Below are 22,568 nucleotides of genomic sequence, written 5' to 3'. Positions count from 1 at the left end.
TGCTTTAATGTACATAGACGTCTGTCTCGCTCCCCTGCTTGTATAAATGAGATAAAATTCCAGGACTATTTCAAGTTCATATTGGCCTGCCCATAGCTGCTGACTGATACCTTTTTCTCTTTCTACATCATCACAGTACAATCCAAATGTGCCATCTTTATCTACTTCCAAAACCACCTCTCAGTGAACACTCCTGTAAGGTCTCCAGTGATGTGCAACAGCTTGCTGTGGCTTTGGCATGTCACTGGCACAGAAGTTTGCTGAGGATGACTAAAGAACTGGCAACTTGGTGTTGCTTTGAGCTTCACGGTGTGCCTCTCACAGGGATAGTGTATTCTTTGATCCCAGTAAGATGTCATACCACGGTGGTATAGGTTTTTTAAAAATGAAAATGCATGCAACAAGGAATAGATAGGATGGACTAATTATATGTAACTCCACTCTGTTTTATAAAAGTCACCCCAAACAGGTAATTGTGTTAATCAGGCTGATGGTATAACAGCTACGGATACCTTTTACTGCTTTTTTATTAGTGTCAGCCCCTTGACTACTGAGCCTCAGATGCAAAATAGGTGCTAGCTGTCAAAACTCTCTGCAGTGTGGATAGGGTTACTGTTTTATAATCAGGGTGCAAATTGTCTGTGCTTCAGAACTGAAAGCAAGTTGCTCTTTGTGTGGCATATCCACAGAACTGCTGTGCATATGTCTCTAGCACTAACTTTGGCACAGTGGTGGTGCCTTGGGGTTCCAGGTTTTCTTTATGTGCTTTTTTTGCCTGAAGTTTCCCTGGCAGTGTCAGAAGAGAGAGCCTTTTTCACTTTCTTTCCTAGACAGCTGCAAGGTATGGCTGGCTGTTGAAAAGCACATTTACCCCAGTCAGCCTTGTTGCAGCTTGCTGTAAGAAATGCTAGAAAAAGAGGTTTGAGTTTTGCCTTGTAGAGTCCTTTTGGTTGAATAGTCCTTTGGAAATTCTGGATCTGTGATACCGTGCCATCATACTAGCATAGTTAAATGTTCTTGGGATTGTGGCAGTTCACAAAAGAGGATGAAAGTGTAACATATGTTATTGTTTTCCCCTATTTGTACCACTCTCAAATTACAGATTCCTTATTAAATAGTCATTCCCTCCTGCAGTACTGCAAGTTTAAGTGGTGTTTTCTCATAACTTTATGTTCTTGGCTTCTATACTTCAGTGAGGTCTTTCTTGTCTTGATGAGAGTGTCTATCCAGCCACAAATAGAAACTAGTAAGTACAGTTGTGTTGACTGATTTGACCGAGGTTTTTGTATTGGTGACAGACAGCTGGCCACTCATTCATGTAAGTTTGTTCTTGGAATTGTTTGGCTCGCCCTGACAGAAGTCTGGACCTGAATACAGCCACACATTGAAGATCAGATATAGTATTTGATGTGGGCATTATTGCAGAGGTCAAGATTTTATCAACATGAAAAAAAAATCCATTATGATATTATATTGTTACGTGTGTGTGTGTGTGTGTGTGTGCGGGTGTATTACCCTGACAGCAGGACATGCTCAAATCTTGTGAAAGTTTAGGGAGAGATATGAAATGTTATGATTAGAGCATAAGACAAGCTGCCAATCTTTAAGAACAAATACACCACATCCCCCAAAAACATTAATCTATAAGGCAGGCCAGGGATGTTGAGCTAACTTTGCTCTCCTTTGCATTGACTTCCTAAATTCTGGCCAGTTTTCAGAGCTGAGTTACTGAGCTGGGTGGGCAGCATCTCACGGATGGCCATGGAAAGGGGCGGGGGAGCCGTCCCAACTAGCAGCCAAGTCCCCTCACAGCCACTTGCTTGCCTTTCCACACCCAGCAGGACTGGAGAGAAAATGGGCAAAACAGGAGAGAGAACTCCTGCATCAAGATAAGGATGGGGAAATCGCTTACCAATTACTGTCATGCGCAAACCAGACTTGACTTGGGGAATTTAACTTAATTTATTGTCAATTAATAGAAATACTTAATAGCTGATTCGGTATTAGCAAACAACAAAAACCCAAAATCCAAACACGTTAAAATGTTTGTGGAAAAAACCCACTTTTCCTCCCCCTCTCCCTGGCCCCACTCCGCTCAGCTCTCCCCGCCTGCAGCAGCATGGGCTGGCTGGAGTCAGCAGTGTTAGGCTGGGGCAGCCCCAGCCTCTCTTCCAGGGGCTCCCCCACAGCACCCTGCTACCCCAGCCCTGTTACACACACCCAGTGCTCCCAGGATTCGCTATTCTAGGAGTGTGCTAAGGCTGGGCTGTATCTGCCCAGCAGCAGGAGTAGGGGCTGCATCACCAGATGCAGCCAGCATTGAGGTTTTGCCATGGCAGGTGAAGCACAGGGCAGAGCCCGGCCTCGCAGCACTTGGGAAAGGAGATGCAGTGCACAGCAGGCGGGAAGTGTATGAATTTTGGTGGTGGCAGTGATTTTCTTTCAAGCATTTTTTTAAGAGGTTTTTAATTTTATCTTTGGGAGAAGAGTAGGTCAACAGAATGGTAAAATAAAGAACAAAGAAAGCAGAGAAGATAAGGGTGGAGGAGAAGCTGTAGAAACTTAGGAGAAAATAGCAAGCAGAGTAACAGAAGAAAGCACTGTAACACAAGAAATGTGTTGCAGCTTTTGATGACTGTTGTTCACTGATGCCAGCTTGGTCAAAAAAAAAATAATCTAACAGCGAACCAAACAGTCCAATGAAACCTTTTTTCTTTAAATATCATCATCCCTTTGCAGTACTTGAGTCCTGAGTGTGGTGCTCTTATGCAACGGAATACAGATGAGGGAATCATGGAGATGAGTCTGTTTTGAATTCTCAGTTGTGCGAGATGAAATACCTGGGTTGTGGGCAAAATGTATCTTTGATTAAAACAACTCTTAATGTTGATAGTACACTTGATGAAATTAGGTTTCAATCTGATGCTGTCCCTTTAAATTGATCCTGAAGGAGAAATGAGCTTTGAGTGTGTGATTATAAAGTCAAGCTTTTCAGTGATAACAGAAAATTTCAAAGCAATGCCCTGAGACTTTTCAGAAAGGAGAGAGAACTTGATAGATTTTCTTTTTTCTCTGTCACTCATTCTTGAGACCTTGCCATCATTCCTCTTAAATCAAAAATCAAAGAAATAACTCCCCCCTCCTGAAATGAATCTGCAACTAAGGCTGAAAATGTTTATAAGTTGGTCAGTGGTAAGGTCTGTTTACCCTCCTGTTTGAATAATACTGAAACCGTTGCTTTTTTAGACTGTTTAAAACTTCAAACATTTTTGCTAGTTGCATCAAAATAGTAAGAAACAAATCACTTTTGACAGACTATTCTGAAATAATGATGCATGTCACAAACTGTAAGTAAAACATTTGTCAGAATGATACGATATTTTTACAAAGAGGTGTGCCAGCTGTAAACCACTTACGTCCAATCTGCAAGGGGAGGTGGCCAGTCTGAAACCCACTGTTACTTCTCTTGACAGCTTTCAATGGAAACATTTCTGATTGCTGAGGTCCTGAACTCTTGGCCATTTATGCATATAAGTGAACAGAACCTGGTCTAGATTTTTCTTTCTAGTCACCAGAATCAGCGTTTTCAGACAAGGTTCACAGAAAGGCCGGTGGGAGTTGTTCTCTGACTGGATGCTTGAAGGAAAATCTTTACTTGGTTTGTTGCGCACTAGAGGTCTGTTCCTTTAGACTTGAGATTCCTCCTCAGCTGTCTAACACGGGCTCTGATTAATTAGGAGACTTAATTGGTACAAAGTCAGCAGGGAGAAGTAAGAAGCATATGGTGTGTGGGTTCTACAAAATATATCTTCTAAACTTTTGAACATTTAAGCATGTGCTTAACTCTAAGAACTTGAGCCCTATTGGAGTCAGCATGGTTGCCTGTGCTCTCAGTGTTTATGGTGTTGGCAGGACAGGGATCAGAGTACTGCCTTTTTTCTTTTTTTTCTTTTTTTTCTTTTTTTTTTTTTTTTTAGTAGTGAGCCAGATTTGCTTCTATAAGCGCATGAAAGTATGTATTCCTGCATAAATAGGACCTACTGCTTCTCCAAGGTGGACACTATTTGACCCAGCAGTTTGTGTCACCTTTGAGAGGGAGAGTTTTCAAATCCGTGAATGGTACTAGTTTCAAGTAAGCATTTGGAGGAAAGTGGAGCGTCTCTCCCGTGCATTTGAATCACATGGGGCAATCTCATGCATTTGAATTCAGTGTCAACAGTGCAGGCTGTGCCTCTGCAGTGTTGAGTCAGTGAGACTAAGTACCCTCTCTGCTGTGGGCAAATGCTGTGATAAGCAAAGGAGTCTCAGAGGCTATGCCTGCTCTGAGGAATGCAGCACACTGAAAGACACGTACCACCTCCAGAAAAGGCTGTGCACCTGTTGAGCAGTGGAGAGCACATTGCTCCAGTGGTGTGCTGTGCCTTGCTCATCACCCAGCTGCAGCCTGGATGCACAGTGGGACACTGACCTGGAGCCAGCTTCTCCCAACTGGCTCTGAGGGATGTGCAGCACTGGAATGGGGCATTGGCTACCTAGAAGTGAGCTTCTCCCAACCTTGGTCTGAGCCAAGTGAGCGCTACTTGCTTGATACTGTTCTATCACATTTGTGCATGATAGACCACAGTGTGTGGTCCCTGCTGTGGAATTTTTTTTTTTTTCCATTTTCATTCTTCATTTTTATCCTAGAAAGTTTTAGGCATAGTAGCACACCTGGCAGCTGGATTTCCAGATCTTTCTGAAAGAATAAAGTAATTTCACCATTTAGTGGTGCAACACACTTGTACTCCAGTCTAAGTATGCAGTGACTTCACTTACTACCCAGCAGACCTCTGGTCAAGCTCTTCATTGGAAACTGAACTAAAAAAAATCTCAAATCTCTTATGTCCAAAGGAGATAAAAGTCCTAAATCGTCCATTGAAAGCCTGTAGTCTCTTTAATCATAAGAGCTTTTCCTGGCTCTGAGGAAACATGTTAACAAGACTCATACTGTTGTCTTCTCTGTTTGGTCACATATAGCTTCCTTAAAGTGGCTTCCTAAAGCAAAACAAGCACGGGTGGAGCTTCAAGGAGATGATGGTTAGTGCAGAACTCTAGCTAACAGCCAGTTAGACTTCCTTAACAACAGGGCCTTGATTTAGCAACAAATAACTGTTGTTGTGCCAGACAAACTCAGCATTTACCCAAAGAAAAAGCAGTTGTTTGTGTGAGTGTCAACAGTGGATTTGCACCTGAATGTGCACTGTTACACTTCTGTGCAACAACCATTGATGAACCTGTACTTACTGGAAGTATTCATCTTGCTTTATGCTTGAAGTATGGATGTGGATGTATAGAAAGATTTTCTGTTTTTAAATACCTTTCTTCATTTGCTCCTAAGTCCTGCTCCAGTGGATGCTGAGAGAATTTGTTGTACACAACCTAGGTGTTGTCACCACCTCTCTGGAGAGTACAGTGACAAACCTGTTTTGTCGTAGGCCATGCTACCATACTTACATGAGCCAAGTTAAAGCACATAGCTCAGTCCTGCAGTAGTAACCTCAGGGTTGAGTCTGCCTTTGCAGCATTCAGGTGTTGTTCACTGTGTTATACACAGCAGTAAAATTGGTTAGAGAGGCTGTTGCTAAGTCCCAAGAAAGACTTTTGCCTGAAAGTGCCCTGTTAAATGTGTCTGCTCCTAATGACTATAAAGCGGTTCTTGGAAAAACAGCTGTGGCAGTTTATGCAGTTACTGTCATCCCTCTGTTTGCTACTGTCCCACTGTGGGACTCTGATATCCTTTGTTGGTCCCTATAGCCACATCTCTCATTTCATTTTCAGAAACGGCTGAGACATTTCAATGGAAGCTTTCCAGAGGGTATCTGCCCCAGTGGTGACAAATTGCAGCCCTAGGGTTGAAAGTATAGCAGTGCTGTGAAGCAGTTTGAAAGCAGCATCTTGTATAGGAAGTAGAGGGGAAATAGAACAATGGGTATCATTGTCATACGATAAATGTGGGCATATATGTTGTTAGATATATTTTGTGCTATCTTTCAGCTTAAGTAATTGTGCAGACTGCATAGGCTAAGTTGGCTATAACCTAAAAAATTTGTAAGACCTAGCAGACAAAGAAAAGGCATTGAAAATATGTTGGACTGTAATTGAATCTGCCCTGAAGCAGGTCAGACGTGCATTCCAGACAGGTGTTTGCCCTAGCCATTAGGAGCGTTGTAAAATTAATGTAAAAAGCAGTGTATTCACTGTAGTATCTCTCCTGTTACCACAGCACAGCTTGTGCTTTCAGAAAAATGCGCAGCACAGTATGAAGTCAGCCTTTAAGTATGTTTATTTACTCAACAGTGATTAGAAAAAACAGGTGAATTGTTCTTTTCTGGCTTGTTTTGTTTGAAGGCATTTTATGGCAAGAACAGTTAGAAGCAGAAGGTTAGGAAACCAAAGATTTTTTAAGACTTTGTTCCTGCTTACTGAACTTTTTATCAGGTGCATATCTTCATCTGGCTTAACTGGAGCCGTGAAATTTACCCTGGGCTTACTAAATTGGGGCAGCAGATCTGTGATGCTTCTCTGCAACAGGGAACGTGTTTCTCCTGCACTGGCTCTGAGGGATGTGGAGCACTGGAAGGGGACATTGGCTCCCTGTAAGTGAGTTTATCCCAGTGCTCTGTGTGGTATGGGCATTGATGCTCAGAAAGCTCATCTGTTAAAGAACAAGCCTTCAAAAGTTACTCTTGAGAAACAACAGTCAAATTAAAGGCATTTCAAACATCTGCAGAGTATGGGTAGATCAGGAAACAGTTTTGGGTGGGACTTTCAAAGCCATCTAAAGAATGAAGGTGACTTAAGTGACCCGTGAGAAGTGAGTGGCTAGTTCCCTTCATCATCTGTGTTGAGAAGTGCTTTTAGCCTGGATGGAACTGGAGCTCTGTATGGTATCAGTACAGTGGAGGCCAGCTCTCATGACTTAAATAAGGTCTACCTGTTGAAGTGCGTTTTGGCAGTCTAGCAGCAGGTACTCTGAAGGCTGCTTCTGGCCTCTCACTGTGCATCAGCAATTGCACCTCCTCAGGCCCCTATTGACATGTCTGTGCTGACAGAAACCACATGCATAGGTCTGGTGATGGCTCACCTGGGACCTACAAACTCGCCCTTCTTCTTGGGTATGCTCTTGTGTTACTAAATGCATGGGACAGATCAGTGTGAAGCACTGAAATAACATTTATATCACTGTTGAATATAATTGCTTAATGTAGGCTTGTGTGTATAAGTCACAGGAGTTGAGCTTAATGTGGCGATAATTCAACCACATTCAAAAGGTGCAGAAGAGAGGAATGATCACCATGCCGTGATTTCTTTATACAAACCAGCATAACTGAGAAGTACAATACTGAGTTGAACATGGAATGCTCAATTAAAGTCACTTGCTATTCGGTCTGTGACAAAGCTGGGGGGACACAACAATGGCCCTGCCAAGCTACCTGCAGGATTAGCTGCCTCCTGCATCAAGGTCTTTCTTTACCAGCCTTCCCCTCGGATATGTTAACATTGTAAGCACTGCTGTGAATAGAGTATATGTATGCAGCCATGGTTTTAAGTAACTTGTTTGAGATCTTATAGTACCCTAGCCTCAGCTGGTCAGGGCTCGCCATAGACTGCAAAATACATCTTAGAGGTAAGGGCAAGGTGAGCTCCGCAGCTGCTACCTGTGTCTAAGCTGGCTGGTTTATAGCTGTCCTGTGTATGGCTGCCACGCACTGCTGTGGTAATTAATACCTGAGCAGTGACAGTAGCATAAACAAACTCTGGGAAAAGATTTGGTTTGGCTGGGGAGCTACTCTTGTGATAAGACTTCTTGCTCCTACAGATAGATGAAGGAGGGGGTGTCTGATGTCCAACAGGAGCCTTTCAAAACTGTCACCATTCTGTCATTTTTCAGGTACTACTGTGAGCACGTGATACTACAAACTCTCTTGACTCCTGGGGGAAAAATACTGTATCTTAATAATTTCTCCCCCCTTCCCTTTTTTATTTCAACCTTCAAATAATTTTTTTCAGGAGAAAAAGATAAAGTGATTTGGGGCTCAGTTCACACTTATGCTCTAGACTTTGTATGTGACTATGGATAGTAGGTTGTGCTTTTCTGTACCCCAGTTTTCTCTCCATTAAATTAGAATTGGCACAGTTTTAGAATCATTCATGTAATTGTGCTAATTGAGTATAGAGGCAAGATCTGCAAACGTAAGCCTACCAAAAGATACAGGAAATTGCAGAGGTTGGTTTTGAAAGATCCCAGTGTCAGACAGCCAAGTCTGTGAGTATAGGTGCCTTACCTGATTGTTTTAGAAAATTTAATTGGGAATCGGGCTGCAGAGTGCCTAAGTGCCATGGAGATTGTAGCTCTAGGGTCTTTCATGTCCAAAGAGATTTTAAAATGGGGACTCGTATTCCTTATTTGCTGAACAGATTTTTAAACTGCTACTAAGTCATAACGTTTCTGTTGTTGTTTGTCTGTTTTGTCTAATTAGGTTCTAGCAAAACAATTGCAATCTCTTTTACTTTGTGTTTGTGCTGTGCCAGATAGACATAACCCTGAATTTAGTTCTCCTGTAGATGCGAATTCAATAAAAATAACAATACTTGTACTAATGAGAATAACTATGTGAAGCCAGAATTCATGCTATATTAGTATCCATTAGTGACTTAGATCTCTAATGAAGGTTTCCCTGCTCTCTGTTGTGTGTCTCAATTCATTACAGGTCAGTCCATAATATTTTATTAACAACATTGTTATTTTTTTTCTGGAACTGTTGCCCAAAACTATTGGAAGAATATGTGCTTTCCCATAACATCAGAATGAGACAAATGGCACTGCTTGCTTTTATTATTGTACAGAAGTGTCTTTCCTTTGGACTCAGATAGACTTGTAAATGGCAAGTAGCTGGAGACTAATGGAGCACATGCTTCAAAGCTTTCCATCTGGTCCCTTGGTGAGCAAAAAGAATATATGGTCTATGTTCTAATCAGTCCTCATTATAAAGTACTCCTGCTCCAACTTCCTACAGAAACTCTTACCTTTACTCAGAGAGGGAGAGGGCAACAAGTACTATCCCCTTATGCATCTGCAGGAGAAAAATGAACAGGGTAAAAAGATAAATTGAGGCAGACTAATTTCACTCTCTGAAACTGAATAATGCACCTGTCAACAGGTATTTATTCTGGTGGCCTTCAGTGACATTTTCTAGTCACAGCAGAAGAAAGGCTAAAATTGTGTCACAGAGATGCTGTACATTAGTTGAGTGAGCGAGAACTGTATTAATCTGAATGTGAGCAAAGCTACTTAAATTAAGACCCCTTTTCTAATTTGTTACATTGGAATCTTCCTCAGAGCTCCTCCTCCAGTCATCCCATCAAATAGCCCCTATTTATTCATTTATTTATTTTATTTATTCACATACATTTAGGAAGAAAAAGGAAGGAGATACTCCCTGCAATGGAGGCCATCTGCTCTTTTCTTACCGGGGGGGAAAAAACCCTACAATTAGTGTCTTGTTCATCTTTTCATTTTAACAAAAAAAGAGAGGAAAAGAAAGAGAGAGAACTATTATGCAAATACTCTGCAATTTGGTTTCAAATATTCTTTGTACTATGATGAGCAATTTCCTTTAACACAAACTCAGCCTACTTGCCAGGACTTTTTTTTGCCTTAATATAGGGAAGGAAAAAAAAAAACAACTTTTGGGAGTTGGGGGGTGTGCTGTGTTCTTCTGATGCCAACTTCTCCTCGTCCTTTTTTTCTGTCCTTCTTTCTTTGGCACTATTACAGCTGTTATTCTTTAAGTTGTCAGAAAGATGTTGTATAGGTTTTTTGAGAAAGAAGGAGAACCAAAATAGCTTTACAAAGCTGCAGTTTCATCTCACTTTTCATTGTTCCATTGCCATGATGAAGTCTTGAAATGGAGAACTCAGCTTAGTGAATGAGAGAGAAAAGCTTTCTTGATGCTTTTTTTGAATGCCAGTTGCTTGTGAAGGCAGCATTACTTCTAAGAACAGACATGTAGGTTTTTTTATAAGGAGTTTCTGTGCTACTTGTCAGTGGTATGAACTTTAGGGCCAAATAGCATAGCCAAGATTAAGTCTGTGTGGTCCTTGGTACTGGACAACCTAGCTTGCTATCTGAAAACCTCTGAAAGCTTATGATCTGGAAAAGATAAATAAAGTGTAGAAGAGAGAAAGGAGTATTATTTCCTGTTTACTGTGTGGGAAGCTGAAGCATGATAAAAAATGAACTAACTCATCCAAGATCTATTGGGAGAGGACTTTTGAAGAATGAGGAGCTGAGCTAAAAGGCTCAGATTTAGAAAGCTGCTGGATTGTTACTTGTGGCAATGTCAGGAGATAGGTAAGACTGCTACTGCAGCTGGGCTACCACTGTACCAGCCCAACCACTAGTTTAGGCTGTTACTGTACAACAGTCATAGAAACAGCAACATGGTCATATCCTAATGGCTTCACAAACCTGCTGACTTGCAGTGGGACTTGGGAACATCAGACACATTTGAAAAGCCCCCGCCAAACCTCCTGATTCTTAATGCTTTGCAGGTTGAACTTTGAGAAAGCTTCAGTCGACATATCAGTGCTACATGCTTAAGCCTATAAAATACTAAGCATAAAATCTTTGATCCAGTAAGGTGTTTAGCACAGCTTAATCAAACAAACATCTTGCCAAATGAGGCCTAAATGGCTATCTCACTATGCATGGGTGGCATAGTCTGCTTGCATTAAAAAAAATCTGATGCCCAGTAGATTTGACCACAAGTTGGGAAAATATATTCAAGGAACAAAATTAAGGGAAGTAAAACAAGACCAATGAGACCTTTAAGCAAGGTCAAGTGTGTCACCATTACATCTTTGCTTCTGTGGCTGTAACAGGACAGGGAATATAGGGCAGTGCAGAATTTCTGATCTGAGCCTTTACTGGATCTGTTCAGATAGTCTGCCCCGTTTCCTGGGGCTCATTACATCAAGCATACATTACATCAGACTGGATTTTGCCTAAGTATGCCTAGCACTGGATAGACAACACAGGAATTCATGGTACTTAGGGGACGCTGATCCCCTTCAGATGCTGTATGGGAAACGGGAAATCTATTCATAGAGTCTTTAAGCACACTGGAGTAACAGAGTCACTTTTATTATTACAGGAAGCTCTTATCATGGCCAGCATGGACCACCCACACCTGGTGAGACTCCTGGGTGTCTGCCTGAGCCCCACTATTCAGCTCGTCACTCAGCTGATGCCTCATGGCTGCCTGTTGGATTATGTCCATGAACATAAGGATAATATTGGTTCCCAGCTTCTGCTAAACTGGTGTGTCCAAATAGCTAAGGTATGTAGTTCTTGTTGTTCCTTTTTTATCATTTTCACAACTAACTGAAAAACATGACATACCAACAAAAGATACAAAAAACATTGTTTGGGTGTTTGTGTTTTTTTTCCAGGCATTTTTTTGTTTTGTTTTCAAGAAGGTTGGATTTTTCTTGAAATACACATTATTTTAGCCGCTTACAGTATTATAGATGACTTGTTAATATGTCAACCAAAGTGTTTTTCTTTGACTGTAGTTCTAACTCGGTGTTAATGGGGGGTCGGTCTTTCAGGGGGAAAAAAAAAGTGAGGGAAGAAGCCCCCTGTGTGACATCTGGGGCTGAGCAGAGAATGATTTTTCAGCCTTTTCTACTGTTCCCTGTTCATAGATACTGATTTAACCTGATTGTAGTTTTCAGCCTTTCTGAATCTGCATTGCCAGTTAAATTCTGATATGCCATCAGTTGTCTGCCCCCACACTGCCAGGAAGATAAATATTCACTTCATGTCACTCCTTTGGGAACCACTGCGGTTCTGCTGTGTTTAAGACCTATCACAACAGCTGAGGCTGGAGGGTAATATTGCTCCTCTCTGCAGAATGGGAAATCTCAAGGGCTGGATCCTGCTTTGCTTGCTCTGCCTTCCTGTGGGGTTTTGGGAGCAAGAGTGAAGCCATTATCGTTCATATACAGACTGCACTTCAGCTGAGATGGAGCACAGTATAAGTCATAAAGGCAGCCCTCGCGTAATCCTTGCACAATGTTATGCCCATGTTTTCAGGTATGTTTAGTTACTCAGCGTTGTACTAAGAACAAGATAATTGGTTGCAAGGAGTAACAAGATCTGAGAGTGTAGAGGTCATAGTTTTTATCCATTTTAAAGGCTATTCTGTGCAACCAGAGTTGTATACAGTGATGTTACTACAAATAAGGATCTGGACCTCTCTTTATTTAGTTATTTAGAAGTTACTTTAAAGTTTTGGATAGATTATTTCGGTGAAAATGCTTGTTACATAAAAATACGTGCCACGGACTGCTCTCTTATATTAAATCTGAAGCCTTAAGTGAATTTCCTACATCTAATACAAAATCTTAATTCAAGTTGTAATGTTAAACTTTTAGCATTGGGAGAGAAACCTGGAGAGAGTCATCATTTGTTTTGCTGGACCAAATAACAGCCATCAAGTAAACATTCATTTATTTTTAAAAACTGAAATACAAAATATTTTCTTACAAAAGTAAGTAAATTGAGAAATTTAGCTAGGCCTGAATTTTTGCTCAAGGAGTGGAGGAATTTGAGGTTCCTCATTAATAGGGACTGTTTCCTTTCCCAGATCACATCTGTTGTCAAACCTGCCTGAAGGTGACAGTAGTTGAAATGACCAGACTAAAGGATAGAGGAGTTGATCCATAGAAGAGGTGGAGGGAATCCCAAACCCACATTCAGATGTTGCAGCATTTCCTAGATGTGTTAATAACTCTGATTCTGCTGTGCTGTGGTGGTAAAGCAGCCAGAGTTTCATGAAATATTGGAACACACTGATGGGGGTTGCCTGTATCTGGAGATTTGCAAAGGTTTATTTAGGGCTGTTATCAGACTGAGGAAGGTGGGGGGAGAAAATACATATTCCTGTTTTGAGTCCTTCCTCTCAACACAACCTCCTTCCCATCTGTTCTTCACTCTCTTGATTGATAGTGGCTGTTATTATTTATTACAAAACGTTTACACAGTGGCATATGTGAAAAGATAATCCACCTTTGTTTTCAGTTTGTGCATGCATATGGCCACTAACTCATTGAACTAAGAGCTGTACTTGCTTTGCTATGGACTTCATGTGGGCAGCTGATTTAGTGAAGCAAATAGCCTGATCCATAGTAGAGGCTTACAGAGCTGACAGATCTGTGGGAGGGGCTGTGGAAGGCAGGTCATGGTTTTCCCATGGTGATTCTTACCAAAGTGAAACAGGTTCTAAACTGATTTCCATTGTAAATGGTTTCAGCATAACATGGGGATTGGATTTAGGTACACTCATTTGAAAATCAATGCCTGGCAGTTTTCTTGATTACCGTGTGATGTGGGAGGAGAAGATGAGGTATTACAGATATTTGAGTTCTGAGATGGTGGGTAACCAAGCAGTGCAAAGAAGTGAGATCATATGCGTAATATTAACTGATAAAGCGTCAGGAAGAGAAAGAGAGTTTTTTATAGCAAAAGGTGGCCTATTATTGAGGGGAATTTTTGTGAAGTTTAGTTAGTTTATTGGAAGTTGAATTAAATTAATCTTCTTCTGTATCACAATAATCCTGAGGTTAATTTTGCCTTGACCTCACGTTACAGCATGAAGTTCATCCATTTGTCTAACCATAAAGGGGACAGCAGCAGGTGACTATTTTCTTGAAAAAAATACAGTACCTTGGTACATATGGCTGACCTGTTAACTCTGGGCCATTGCAGTGTGTCTAGATTATTTTCTTCTCAGTTTCTCCATGTGTCTCTTCCCCTTCTCTTATTTTTACTGCAGTGGGTGGTACTGGGCATGGAGACAGTGTGCATCTGACAGGGAGTGCCGCATTTTGCCGCTTTTGTGTGTGTATCAGTGGTATTTAGTAGGGGATGGATTGTTGTAGTTAAGATCACCACAGGGTACTGACTACCTGCATACCATGCCAGTAAGGCACAATCCTTTTGCAAAAGTAGAATCTAAAGAATAAAAATGTACCTTTAACTCTTTATTTTCTTCTTGGTTTTGGAGACCTTAAATGACAGTTGTGTGTTGAAAATCTTCCTTGTCAGGTTGCATGTATGCATAAAGATACATATCTTAATTATTATATAGGGAGCTACCAATGAAGTGAGAAAACACGTAGGGACATATGAGGCTCAGCACACCTCATAATATATGAGTAATGCAAATGTTGCACAGAACTTTCTGCATTGCATTGTGCTTTCTGATGGGATACAGAAATGCCTATTCCCTTGCTATGTCTCAGACTGTAATGTTAATTGGGGTGAGGGGATGTACGCAAGAAAATGTTTCAGAACTGCTAGGAAGAATAATCTTTGAGATCACCAGACAAGGAGTCCCCTGATCCCCAAAAGTGGTATAAAAGTCCTAGTCCTCTGCTAGCAGCAGGGGAGTAGTAATACTTGTTTTCCACTCATCTGTCACATTTAACAGTAACTAGGAATCAGTCTGCAGCCTGCAAATAGGAAAGATTCAATTTGCGTACAAATAGACTGGTCTCCAGAGGAATGAACTCAGAAGGTGCCTATTGCATCAACCACAAGTTTCCATTCACTGCGGGAAGGGTCTGTGTACCCACATACTTGTGTCCACTGTGCTCACCTTTCAGGCTCTGCCATACAGCTTGAGAGTGTCTCTACACATCTTGCTTTTCTAGACTTTCAGAAATGACTGGTTGTGTTGTTCTGAAAGCTACCAAAAATGTGATTAGCAATGTAATAAGAGGCAAAAATGATCAGTGACCTCCCAATCTTATTATCTGCTCCCTGAAGCAGCTTCTGGTATCTTTTGTTAGATACATCTTTCTGCCCTCAGCTTTCCTCTTTCTACAGTGAGAATTTTCCCCAACAAGAGGAGGATTGAAGGAATTGGAAATGCCTCGATTCTGAAGTTCAGGCTGATTTTTACGAATCGTTTAAAATCAAGTTGCTGCTGCAATACCGTTCCTCCCTACTGCGCTTTTCTCCATCTGCCAATGTGCAGGCATTTATTTATCGAAGTCGTTGCTTCAGAGTTCACTTGTTCTGCCAGGCTGTTCATTTCCATATGTCTCTGCTTCTGTACAACTAGATGCAAAAACTAGTTAGGCACTATGCCTGGTTGCCAACCTGCATATGGCTCTGGAGATCATTTCTGAAGGTTGACAATAGGGCAGTTATTAAGTATTATCTACTGCCAATTGAAAAAAGCTTGCATGCTTTTTCTTTTCGCTTATACAGATTGTGTTGAATTTATTCTGACTGTTACATCATTGTAGGGTAATTGTGTTCTCCTTCCAGAAGCTTTAGCTTCTTATTTTATGGATGAAAGTTATAAAAATAGAGTAGCCCCCAAGCATTCTGCATAAAACATGGTTGTTAGACAGCAGCTGTGTCTAAGGGGGTTTTTCCCTTCTGCTTTGCAGATACACAAGGCATCTCCCTGTGTCTCACTTCTATGTGTACTGTCTCTCTGAGGGACTGAATATTTAACCTTTTAGCTCTGAGTTCAGCTCAGCAATTTTATGTGGAGTTTGATGTCCAGTAAAGAAGTAAACTATGCTCACATATCAAGATGCTTCTAGAGTGGGAGCAAGAGTGACAAGCTTGGTGGCCTTAGGGTATGGAAGGATTGAATAATGCTTCGTGGACATCCGTAGTGTTGGCTACTTGAGAAACAGGTTGAGAATCAAATTCTAGGCATGAGCCTACAAGTGAATTCTCAGTAGATGAATTATGTCCTTGTCAGCCAGTGCATGACATGCATGTATATCAGTAAGATTTAACCAAAATTAAAAAAAACAGGTGCTGTGTGCATTGATATTTCAGTGTGTTTGATATAATTTCTCTCATCAAGGGCTGCCGAAACACTCCCTGGCAACTTGGAGGTGTGGGGGTGAGGACATTCTTATGGAAATGCATTCAAGAGGGGAAGAAACATCTTGTGGTTTCTAGTCAGAGAGAGTTGGTTACACTCCGCTGCTAGGTGAGGTTAACTATAAAGCACCTTTATCTGAGGCCGTATCCTCTCACTGTTACTCTAGTGGAAAAATTAGCCTGAGTTCTGTTGGAATTATCGTGGGCCTTTGTGCTATGCTTGTCTCTCCCAAGGGCATATAGAAATGCATTTTTGCTTCTGTAACATTTCATACAACAGTTGTTAAATTCAACATAGAAGTTCAACCCAGGCAGACCCATCTACCGTTTTACTGGTTTTTTTTTCCTGGTAAAATTAAGGTTTTGTTCTGCTGCTGTTAATTTACATTACATCTGCACCAATTTTGCTGAGCAGTGTTCGAATGCAGAGGAACTTTCCTGCCCCAAAGAAGACAAGGCAGAGGAAGAGTGAGAAAGGAAGCAGTCTTCCTAAAACAAAGCAACTTGCCTACGATCGCCTAGCCTGTGGAGAAGAGCTCGGCTCTCCTGAGTCTTAGCCAGTGCCCCACTCTGTTCTGCACTATATCCCCCAGGGCTGCCAGACATGTTTTTTGCGTTCTGAACTATAATAATTCATTCACAACCCCTCAGAATACTAATGAGGTAAAGTAGAAGTAGCTTGATACAGTGGAATGTCATGGAAGGAAAATCAAGTACTTCAGGGGATTACTTTTTATACCTTTTCAATGTAAAATAATTCTCAAATTACCTTAACTAAAGCCCTGCACAGGATCAGTTATCCAGGTATGCAGGAAAACAACGTTTGAAAACACTCCAGGAAACAAAAAGAGAGAGGAACTCAGGGATCGAATTTTAATGAAGCAGATGCATGTCTTGAAGTCTTTTGAGTATTATTCCAGCACACTTGTAGTTATTTCTCTCTCTAAGGATCCCCTGCCAGCAGTGCAGATCTGCAGCTGGGAGGGTCCAGGAGCCATCAAGCCAAAGGCACTTGCAAAGCCTCCTTACTGCTGCTTTCTGCCACCCTGTTCTCTCTTCCTTTTAGCTGGTCCACGTTATAGGGCTCAGTACCCTTTGGCAGCTCTCTTGGCAAAAGGAAGGACTTGGCCACTGCCTGCTCCTGAAGCCTCTCTCCATGACAGGCTTTTAGAAGGGCATATTTTATTACTGCCAGGGTAGTGATTCTCAACTGGATGTAAATTCACAGGCTGTGTGAAATTCAAAGGTTCTATGCTGATTTATGGAACTGAGAAGCTGACCCAGAAGCTGGTACAGTGCTCACATCACATCCTAAATTAAATGAGTTTAAGCCTGTGCTCCTCATGTCTGGAGTGAGAGAGGCTCTGAGCCAGGAGGGCCGGAGGCAAGTGAGGTCCCCCTTGACTGCACTGTGAGGTGAGGAGCCTTTCTCCTCCATCAACACTTGATGGATTAGGAATGACTTGTTAGAGACAGTTTTTGTTATTCTGCTGCAGATGGGATGAGAAAAAAGCTGTATAAAGTGGGAGGAATTGGGGGTAACTGGACAGGCTGGAAAGAGGTGGAGGATAGTGGCTGTGGTTCAAGGTCTTTCTTTTTCATTAAAGTAGCTTACCCTACAGCTCAGTAACTATTCCATCATGGAGTGAACAAAGGAGCTTAATGACAGTCATCTATCAGCTGTCCACATTTTAAGCTTCAAGATGTCTCTATTCCCAGAGCTCCTTGCCATGACAAGGCTAATTGTATAATTATAATGCTATATCAACCCCTCCTGACGTGCTCACACTGGCAAGGACCAGGGCTAAGGGCTGTGATAATTATCACTGCAAGCAAGTACATTAGCATAAATGTAGTTTACTAATGGGGCTGCTCTATTAGGAAGTGCAGTGTATAGAAGAGTAGGATCTAAACCAAGAGCTATGAAATTAAAGCCATATTGAAACAAGGCTTTAATCTTGTGTGGAGCAGCAAAAATCAAAATAGGTGGGGAAAGTATTTTACTCTCCTGAATCCCTCTGTGCAGTTTTCTTTTCTTATTCCTAGTCATCATGACTGTTTTACTCACTCTGCTGGAAAGCTTGGATATCCACAGATGGCAGATTGAAGTGAAGGACCCTATTTCTGGTAGTGTTCTGGTGTTGGAGAGCTCTTGCTGAGCAAGGGTATGCCATCAAGTCTCAGAGGGGAATTACCCCACCTAGCCCATAACCAGGGATTTTTTCCATACCCCGCTGGGCAGCAATCTGAGCTACAAAGATTCATACAAACTTGAGAAGCCCTTGCAACAAAAATGAGGTGGATCTTGAAGAATTGTGCATCCTATCTTTTAAGTGGTGGAAGGGGACAGATTTCTTTCTTTCTGTGGTTAACTGGACTGTCTTGGGCTTTTGTGAGACACTGAAGAATTTTCTTTTGATCCTCTCAGATATGAAGATTTTTTTTTTTCCATCCAAGACAGTACAGGAAGTAAATGTTAGGACTTCTGTCATCATGTCTAATCTACCATGCTCAGATTAACATGGGCACATTGAGTGCAGCCATTGTTTGTATACTGAGATACAGGATCAGGGCCTGGCAACTCTTCCCTTGACTGTTAGTTGCTGTGGCTGGAAAATAATTCTCCAAATAAATCAGGGAATTGAATCCTATTAAAAATAATTACAGCATCTCTGTGCTTTGTGTGTTTCCTTGGTGGGCACAGTATTCTACATTTTCCTGCGTAGTTGTGTACCTATTTGTGGAGACTTTCTTGCAGTTTCCCCCCACTTTCTTCATCAGCCTCGAGTATTGAACTGGTGTAGTAACTACTTTATCTTTTCTACCAAACCCAGTTGTCCAGAGAAGTCTTCTGTGAAAAGCATTAAAATGAAGGAATGCATGATAAAATTAATCAGCTTAAATGTTGAACAAGTTTTTTCCTTTCTTTCATACTCACACTCTCTTTCTCTGTAATTTTGTTCTTTGCTTACTTAGTTCTGTCTTTCCTGGACTTTTACAGTGTTCTGTGTCAGCCTCTGTTTTCTGTTGCTTTCTTCAGTGTTGTCATTTTTTCTTCATGCTCTGGCTGCTTGGCTCCGTCTGGCTGGTACTCATTCAGTGCTCTGAAGGAGCACAGGAGCATCATGCCTGCCACCAACCAGTTTTTATGTTGCTGTGTCTTATTACAGTTTGGAGAGGACCGTAATTTCCTCATTTCTCTCATAATAATGCATTTGGGTTTTAGGGATTCTATGTTTTTTAGGAATTCTATGATTCTATTTAGGAAGCATTCCTTTCCAGAAGGGGTTGTTGGGCGTTGGAATGGGCTGCCCAGGGAGGTGGTGGAGTCCCCATCCCTGGGGGTGTTCAAGAGTAGGGTCGATTTAGAGCTTAAGGATATGCTGTAGGTGGGAACTGTGCTAGGCGAATGGTTGGACTAGATGATCTCCAGGGTCCTTTCCAACCTTGATGATTCTATGATTCTATTTAGGAGTTTAATACTGGTTAACCAGTGACTGCATGAATCCCATGTGCTGTTTTAGTGTGGGGGAGGGATATTTGAAGCTGGAAGATTGCATCAGAACCACAGGAACAAAAATATAAGATTGGGTTTATGTAGAAATTATAGTGATAGTGATATCTTTCTTCCAGCTTTGTGCTCTGATCTCTGATTCTCTAAGGCTCTTCTGCATGCTATAACAACCTCAGTATTATAGTATTTGTTTACGGTCTTTAGCGTGTGTGTGTGTATTTGGTCATTAGCTCTAGAGCTGAGTGGAATGACTCAACCTTTGAAGGTGACTATCTCTCTCCACTGACTGTGCTGTCTAGAAGACAAGCGTAGACTAACCTTGTAGCTTTCTGACAGCTTAATTTACAGAGGGATAAATGTGAAGGGTGTGGGTGATGACAAGGACACACAGGGAATCGGGGACAAAACAGGTACTGGAGGACTAAGCTAAAGTTGAAACTGGCAACGCAAATGTGGTTGTGTTTCTTTTCTGCACAGTATGGTACACGTTGTTAGTGAGCAGTACCCTTCTATACTGCGTATGGTCCTGTGAGCAGGGATGTTAACTTGCTTTCAGCTTGTCAGTGAAAGGAAGAGGTTTATAGTGGGTAGTAATCACTCTTTCCCAGTCTTAATCTGACAACTCCTGGATTATCTAGGCTTCCTCTTCCCTTCTCACCAAAAATCCAGTGTTCCCAAAAACAGTTCCATCATTCATGGTTGTTAGAAAAAAAGAGGAAGATTTTTCAGCCATTTACAAATCATATTGGCCTTCACAAAGGCACAGAAATGAGCGATTTATTGCACAGAGACAGACAATTTATTGTGTTGTTAAATGAAAGGTGCACTTAGCACTGATGTTTTTAGGGTCTCTGATACAGGCCACAGGCTACAAAATCCCTGAAGGCTGGCTCTGCCTGAACATACCAGCATTCTCTTCAAGTACACTGACCTGCACTGGGAGGAAAAAAAAAAAAACATTAGATTTTTTCTAGCAGTCCCCAGCAGACTGGCTTGGGAAAGCATTATTGAAAACCACTCCTAAATCAAATTCATGATATTATAGGAGCACCTACTAGGGTCTGTCAGGATTTCCATTATAAGCCCATATTTTTCAGGTTTATAACTCAACCATAAAATTCTGCTCTGGACTGTGACTTAGCATAAAATGTTTCAGCCCAAAGCATTTTTTTTATTATTATTCAAGAAATATATGTATTTGGCTATTTTTAAGTTGCTGGAGTTCAGAAACAAAAGCTGGATTTCTCTCTCTATATACCATAAATTAAAATGTTTTTTCCCCTAGTGAGTGCCTTTCTTTCAACATTGTATTTTATAACATAACATCCTGCTTGGATAACCACGAAAATTGGATGGCCTAGGCATTGATGTTTAAAGTTAAGACCCCTCACATTTTTGCAGAGTACCACAGTATGCATGTGCCCCATAAAAACCTGATCCCCAAACCATGCAAGAATCTTCAGGAAACTCTGTAAGGCCATTTGCCAAAGGTTCTGGGGCTCTAAAGGATGTGTCCATGTTTGAGTAGAGCATAGATTTCACGATGAGCTAGATCACCAATTTCTCCTGTGCAATCCAATGCTTAGGCATAAATCCAGTAAGCTTTTGTACAAGAAAAAATAACTGGCCTGTCGAAAGGGGAGGGAGATGCTTGGCAGAAGCTGTTCCAGATGAGGACTGTGGTTCCTAAGAACGAGATCAAGTCTAGCAGATGTCTATTAGCAGAAGAGCTACTGACCATGTCCCAAATCTAGATGTATCCTAAAATAACCCCAAACTTTCCACTCTCCATGTGTAACTGCTTTGAGTGGGAGCCAGGAGTAGCAGTGGACTGAAGCCTGTTGTCTGCTTGTCCTAGCATGACTTGCTCTATCAGAGGCCCATGAAAAAAGTACAAAAGCAGCAGTCACTTGATATCCTTTAATGAAATCTTGCTGAGGTATGTCTCAAGCCATAAATGAGGCCTGAAGATAGCATCTTACGTCCTGGTACTTTGTTGATGCATTCCTTCCATCCTAAAGTAAAATTTTACAGAAACACTGGAACAGGATATGTGACACAGAAAATCCACTGAAACTGAGCTCCCCTGAGACTCAACAATGACACACCCGCAGCAGTGAACAGCAGTCAGTTAAACAGCTCCTCGATAAAGTGGGGATAGAAGGGTAGTATAGCTGAAAGAATACACTTCCTGGGGATGCTGTGTAATTCTCTGTGTGCGCTCCTCTGTGCTGCAGAAGTCCAAAGTGAGTCTGTTTAATGAAATGTGAGAGGGGAGAGGGCAGTTCCAAGTGGCTGCTGGCACCGTTTCAGGTGCCATGCCAGCCCTCAAACCCACAGGGTCATCTGGCAGTCAGGTGTCATTAGTCAACACTCTCCCGCTTTCCCACATCCCATCTGTTTCTGTCTAGCCTGTTTGTGCAAATTAGCTCTCAGTATGCAACAATTCTCACTGTGTTTTGGTTTTCTTTCTTTATCCTGTGACCTTCGTGCTTCCATAAACTTTACCCTTGTCTGTGGGCCAAAGTTAAATCCTCACAGCTGCTATTTTTATTTACTAACTCTCCATGTTAGGAACATACAGAGGGGATCATATTCCACACAGTGCATGACTTGATGTGTTGCAGGACTTCAGTTTTAATATCTTCTGATTACAGGGGAAATAGGACTGGGTTATTTATCCCATGAAGAATAATGAGCATTAAAAGAATGTATTGCCCTGAACTGAAACAGTTCTGAATTTTCCAAATTAAGATATTTTTCCAAGACCTTTGAAATGCCTTTGGATTTTATTTATTTTTAAAACAAATTATTTTGAAAAAAGATACAGCTAACTTTTATAAACACTTTTGTTCTGTTTTTTTCAAAGTGGTATTTTGTCAGGTTTTGTTTCACACATATAACCAAAGTTAGTCTTAGAGAAGGCAACTTTATTTAAACAAAAAACCAACCCTGTTTTGACCATCATCTTCTAGAAATCTGTATATAACTAAAATGCTACACTGTAATACAGTTAGGTTTTGTGTTTAGGTTCAACTTGCATTACTTTGATCATTAATTCCTTTATGTAGGGACTTGCCTACAGCAATGTCTCCC

The 22,568-nt window shown here is 41.3% G+C and overlaps 1 protein-coding gene across 5 annotated transcripts in view; it reads left to right on the top strand.

The window, feature by feature from the left end:
* Nucleotides 1-22,568, top strand: part of ERBB4 (erb-b2 receptor tyrosine kinase 4) — a 402,024-nt gene that overhangs the window by 289,075 nt on the left and 90,381 nt on the right. For all 5 annotated transcript variants that reach the window (XM_026852335.1, XM_026852333.1, XM_026852331.1 and 2 more), the window contains one exon: nt 11,196-11,381. In XM_026852335.1, the coding sequence (XP_026708136.1) occupies nt 11,196-11,381 (186 nt within the window). The remainder of the gene's footprint in view (nt 1-11,195; nt 11,382-22,568) is intronic.

Source organism: Athene cunicularia (genome assembly GCF_003259725.1).
Source record: "Athene cunicularia isolate RWA chromosome 7 unlocalized genomic scaffold, athCun1 chr7_part1, whole genome shotgun sequence".
Taxonomy (NCBI): domain Eukaryota; kingdom Metazoa; phylum Chordata; class Aves; order Strigiformes; family Strigidae; genus Athene; species Athene cunicularia.
Note: the sequence above shows the minus strand (reverse complement) of the source record. Positions and strands in the feature narration are given on the sequence as shown.